At 65.5% G+C, this 5496-nt stretch overlaps 2 protein-coding genes across 2 annotated transcripts in view; one reads left to right on the forward strand and one right to left on the reverse strand.

Annotated features, from left to right (window-relative positions):
* The window catches only part of TMEM179 (transmembrane protein 179), a 14078-nt gene extending 11893 nt beyond the window's left edge, over positions 1-2185 (forward strand). Inside the window, exons 4-5 of the mRNA XM_010841241.1 lie at positions 59-137; positions 1517-2185. Coding sequence (XP_010839543.1) covers positions 59-137; positions 1517-1696 — 259 coding nt within the window. The 3' untranslated portion in view covers positions 1697-2185. The remainder of the gene's footprint in view (positions 1-58; positions 138-1516) is intronic.
* Positions 2186-5261: 3076 nt separating this feature from the next.
* Positions 5262-5496, reverse strand: part of LOC104989542 (chromosome unknown open reading frame, human C14orf180) — an 8549-nt gene continuing 8314 nt past the window's right edge. Inside the window, exon 6 of the mRNA XM_010841248.1 lies at positions 5262-5462. Coding sequence (XP_010839550.1) covers positions 5263-5462 — 200 coding nt within the window. The 3' untranslated portion in view covers position 5262. The remainder of the gene's footprint in view (positions 5463-5496) is intronic.

Here is a 5496-nt window from a genome sequence, read left to right on the forward strand (position 1 = left end):
GCCCCCCTGCTTGGTCCCCCCAGCGGTCACCGTCCACCCCCTCGTCTTGCCGTTTTAGCTGTGAAGAGCTCCAGGGCATCGACTTGGAGCTGAACGTGGATAACTCTGCCTTCTACGATCAGTTTGCGATTGCCCAGGTAGGCGGGGCTGCCTGGGTGGGCGGGGCTGCTCAGGGGCGGGGCTTCTTGGGTAGGCAGGGCTGTCCGGGTGGGCGGGGCTTCCCGGGTACCAGGGAGGGGACCATCCTCTGCTGAGCATTCACTGAGCGCACAGCCCCACCCCATCCAGGAGGAAACACTCTTGGTTAAGGATGGTGTCTTGGTAGAGGAGACACAGTGAGCGCAGTGCTGGGGGAGCAGTCAGGAAGGCTTCCTGTAGGAGGGCTGGATTTTGGAGGCAGAGGAATTGTGTGGGTGGGGAGGAGTGGGGCGTGGAGCATCCTCGGAGGAGGGAACAGCCTGAACTAAGGGCAGAGGTGGGAGGCCTGGGGGCTGAGGGGGGGCTCTGTGCTGCTCATCTGAGACTTCAGGCTGGGGCCTGGGGTCTGGATCCTGGTTCTGGTGCCACGTGGGCCCTCAGATAGATGCTTGAGGGCCCACGGCGAGGCCCCAGCTCGAGCGGCTGGGGCAGGGTCTGAGGGAGGGGATCCCTAGAGGGGATCCGGCTTTCCCATTTGGAGGAGCCCCTAGCCACTGTCTGGGGGACTCTGCTCTGCCAGTCCTGCCCCTGGATCAGCTTCGTCCCCTGCCCTCCAGGAGACCATGGGTCAGGCCAGGGACCCCGTCTGCTGGACACAAGTGTGTCGGGACATGCGGTCAGAGAGGGCCTGTCCCTCAACATCTGCGCCTGACCCTGACGATGACCCTGACGGCAGGGGTGGCGGGGTGCCTGGGCAGGCAGGTTCTTTCGGCTCCGGGCAGGTCCCGCCAGCCTCCAGGTTAACTTCTGGTCCTGCATTGGCCAGTGGCCGGCCTGAGGATCCTTTCCATAGTGAGGAGCCCTCTGGAGTGGGGGTTGGGGGGCTGGACGTTGGTGGGTCCAGCTGAGATGAGCTGAGCCTGTCAGAGACACCTTCATGTAGATTTAGTGGGAAACGCTCCCACCCGCGTTTGTGCGGGGTAGATAAGGAAGGTACGGGCTGAGTGATGACAAACACCTTCCACTGAGCCAGTTTAATTGCACCTCGAGCCTGGTTCTGATTAAATTGTTTCCCCTCCAACTGTTTGGAAACAGCAGATAAAGGTCAATTTGTTCCAGCGATTGGAAGAGGCTCCCTTACAGATGAAACGAGCTCTGCTTGGAGCCGAGTGGGCCCAGTACCGCCCCCCGCCCTGGGGGCCCCACCTGGGTGAGGGTGGGCAGTATTCCTGAGGCAGGGGCGCGGCTTGGGGCCAAGAGGGCTACCAGATGCTGGGGGGTGACGCCCCCATCCTATCTGGCCCTGGGGGGCGGGCGGGTGCCCCCGGCAGTGGCCCCTGGACCTGGCCACCTCCTGACGCGCTCTCCGCTCCTGCAGTTCGGCCTCTGGGCCTCATGGCTGGCCTGGCTGGCCATCACCGTCTTGGCCTTCCTGAAAGTCTACCACAACTACCGCCAGGAGGACCTGCTGGACAGCCTGGTCCATGAGAAGGAGCTGCTGCTGGCCCGGCCCGGGCCCCGCGCCGCCTTCCAGGAGGAGAAGAGCGCAGTCATCTAGGCCGACTGGCCCCCACCTGGGCTGGGGGCACGTGCTGCCCTGGGCCACGGCCCTGGTTCTGCCCAGCCCCCACGCCTTGCATGCCTCCCCTCGGCTCTGTGTGCAGTGCTGAGCGACCCCCTCACCGGGCACCCGGTTCCCACCCCGAACCTGCCTGGCAGCTGGTGGGGCTGGGGCCACCTTCAGCCCTGGGCCGGGGGCGCCTCCAGGCTCCATGCAGGGGCCTCCGCCCGTCCCAGGGGTGAGCCTCGGGGAGGCCCCCGGCCAGTGGGTGTGCTGTGGTCACGCCTCCCTGCGGGCCTCGGCTGGATGCCATCTGTGTGACCTGCCAGGTCCCGTGGCAGCAGCCTGTGGCCCCAGGGTGACCCCAGTGGCCCACGATGGCCACACATCACTCTCGTGACCCACTCCTGAACCGTGCGGGGGATGAGGAGCCCGCCACCTGCGGGCCAAGTGCTGTGTGTGGGAAGGAGTCCCTCGCCCCGGTGGCCCCCAGGGCTGAGAACCCCTCTGCGCCTGCTCCAGAGCCCCTGGGAAAGCACAGGGTGGTGGGTTGGCCTGGAGTCAGGCCGCGGCGGTGGTGCAGACTTCCTGGGGGCCTGGCCTGGGGAGGGCCCAGGGCCCTGCTGTGGGCTGGGCCTGTGCTTGTGGGGTGGAGACATGGGCTCCGCATGTGGGGGTGACATCTTGCAGGGGAGAGGGGCCAGGTGCCACGGCGGGTGTATGAGTGCATGTGCGGCGTGTGAGGGTGTGGACGTGTGTGTGATGTGAGTGCACGTGGTCACAGCGTGTGCGAACATGCGTGAGTGTGCACGTGAGCTTGCACGGCGAGGTGTGAGCGTGTGTGAATGTATTGTGTGTACGCATGAGTGTGCCCGTGCACAAGTGTGTGTGCGAGTGTGCGTCTGTGGGTGGAGGCTGGAGCGGGCAGCTATCTGCACCCCCATCCCCAGGGCCCCCCATACCCCAGAGGAGGGGCCTCTTTCCCATCTCAGGGGGCCCCGAGGGTGCAGTCCCGCCCCCGTGGCAGCAGGCGGAGGACCTGGGGGAGGACCTGGGGCCTGGGATTCGGTGCTGAGCCGCCTGGGGCTGCCTGGCTGTGGACGCCGCTCAGGGCTCCCAGCTCAGGAGGCAGGCCTGGCCTGTTTGGTCGTTTGCAGTGGCTCCATCTCCCTGAAAGGAGGGGCCCGGGGCGTCCAGAGGCCGTGGATCTGGGCCTGGGTCTGGGGACCCGTGTGGCAGGCAGCCTGGCCCTGGGGAACGCAGTGCAGGTCACTTGTCGTGATGTGCTCAGCTGGTACCTTTCTGGAGGGGCTCGGGGTGGAGGTGATAGAGGCTCCTGGCATCTTAGATGCTCTGGCCCTTGGCCTGGCTGGGGGTTCTGGCCAGAGGATCAGGGACCTTGGGGAGGGGTTTTGACAGAACCTGAGGCCCCCAAGGGGATCTGCCTGCCCAGTCCACTGGTCCCTGAGAGCTCCTGGTCTGTTCCCCACAGAAGGGGGTGGTTCTGCCTTGTGCCCCAGCAGGCGGCAGCCATCTGGGCCCTGGAGAGCGGAGCAGGCCCTGGATGTGGGCTTCCAGACTGCAGGCTCTGCTGCAGCTGTGGCTGTGCCGGGGCACTTGTGGGTGGCCTGGAGCGTCTGGGCAGCCCTTCGGTCAGACCAGCAGAGACCTGTATCCACGTACAAGGCCACCTGCAGGGCAGAATGGTCGCTGACACACAGGCTGTCGTGGGCCAGCTGCACTGGCACCCCCAGACTTCCCATCCTGGGGGCTCCTGGGAAGGGCACTGCTGGCCTCGGGGAGGGTGCCCTGGGACAGGAGCCGGTGGCCTAGAAGTGGGCTGGGAGGGCCCCCTGGGGCTGGACAGGAGAGGCAGGCCGTGCCCCGGGGCCCCTGAGGAGGGTCTGCCCTGCTTCCTCAATGCCTGCTTCTCCCCACTGCTGTTTGATAATGGACATCCTATTTTAATTCTACTCCAGCTTAACTGAAAGTGAAAGGTCTTCAACGCAAATGTATTTATTTCTCAAGTCAAAATAAAAACAAAAATACCTGAGCCTCTAATGCGGGCGAGCGATTAGGTGTCTCTTTATCCATCTTTTCTGCATCTTCAGTTTGCCTTTGTTTCTATTGTTCTGTCTGCTTTCGATTTAAGACTGAAAACACTGCCTTCTGTGTTTGCTCCTGGAGTTTCCCAGACTTACTAGGAACCGGGAGTCCCCCCGCCCCGGCGGCTGCAGTCTCCATCTGCACGTTTCCTCGTGGGTTCCGTTCTGCTTCCCGTCACTTCTCGGGTGTGAGGATGGATTTCGTGTTTCAGAATTCTCAGCGTTCTCAGATGCACCTTGAGCGATATTTTCCCCAAAGCAGCGGGGTTCCAGGTCTTGCAGACCCTCCGGAGCTGAGCAGGTGTTTGCAGAAGCCCTGAGCTGAGAGCGGTGGGCCGTGCGGAGGGGTGTCGGGGAAGCTGGGCGCCTCCGAGTGCCCCCCTCACGACGGGCTCAGGGCTGGTGGGGCTGAGCCCCGTGGGTTCGGGTCTGCCACTTAGCCTGCCCGTCCTCTTCAGGGGGTGGGTGGGCGCAGGGGGTGGCGGGTGTCCGTGAGGAGGCAGCTGTGACACTGGAGGGTCCCCAAGGGCCGCTGACCCCGGAGGTGGGCCTCTGTCCTCTGGGCTCCTGGCTCAGGGCTCCCTGAGTTCTGAAGCCCAAAGGGACCCTGGAGACGGGTGCCCCGGCCCCTGAAGCCCTGGGGGGCTGGCTCGCACAGCACCCCGACCTCTGCAGCGGCTGCCGAAGTGAATCCACAGCAAGTCGGTCCTGACTTCCCTCCTTGGGGCCAATGTCTCCGGGAGGAAAGAGGTGGCAGTGTTTCAACAGAAAACCGGCGTCTCCCCACTTAACCCGTGGGGGCAGACGGCAGGAGCCCAGGTGGCGTGCGGATGGCTGTCTTCAGGCTGTGGGGGGCTTCTCCCCCGGTGGGGCCTCCCTGCTTTGCTCAGGCCCCTCTCCCTCCCTGCGTCTGAGGGGACCCAGGGTCTGTCTCCGCAGGGCCCCCTCGGTCGGGCTGTGTGGGCTACACGGTCACGGGGCTCCTGGGCTCCACACAGCCCAAGCGGGGCCATTGGGACCCAGGCCCAGACGCCGCCTCCCGAGGGTGGCGACCCTGCCTCTCAGCCCTCCCGTCCCCTCTCTGCTGCCCCCAGGCCGGCGGCTTTAGAGATGCCAGGTGGCGCACATGCCCCGGACAAGCAGGGCTCCCCAGGCCGGGGGCCCAGTGCTGTTGGCAGGCAAGCTGGGGTGCTGGGCCCCCCACGTGACCGCAGGAGAGAGCGTGCCCCCAGCCACCTCTCCTGGCGGGGTTTTGGGGTCTGGGCTGTGGGTCCCCAAGCAGCAAAGTCCGGTTTCCTTTCCTTCTCTGGGTGCCCCGGAAAGAGGGAGGGTGCCCCAGCTCCAGGGGCTACACCCAGACGCCTCCAGGCCCAGCTCAAGGTCACCGAGAGTTCCTGCCAGGGTGAGGGGGCGCCTGAAGGGTAGCCCCAAGGGCTGGAACCCGTGGGTGCCCGGGTTTCAGTGGTGACATTCTTGTTTGAAGAAGACCTCCCAGGGGACGCCCCTGGGCCCCCGGGGGGCGGGCGTTGCCGTCAGAGCTGCAACAGGCAGCGCCAGCAGTCCAGGGCTGCCAGCCGCAGGCGCAGGAGGGCGGCGAGGAGCCGGGCCCGGAAGTCCTCCAGGGCCCTGGCCATGGGCCCGGCCTGGCCGCAGCACATGCCCAGCGCCAGTGCCAGCAGGATGCAGGCCGTC

Source organism: Bison bison, unplaced genomic scaffold (genome assembly GCF_000754665.1).
Source record: "Bison bison bison isolate TAMUID 2011002044 unplaced genomic scaffold, Bison_UMD1.0 scf7180017846976, whole genome shotgun sequence".
NCBI lineage: Eukaryota > Metazoa > Chordata > Mammalia > Artiodactyla > Bovidae > Bison > Bison bison.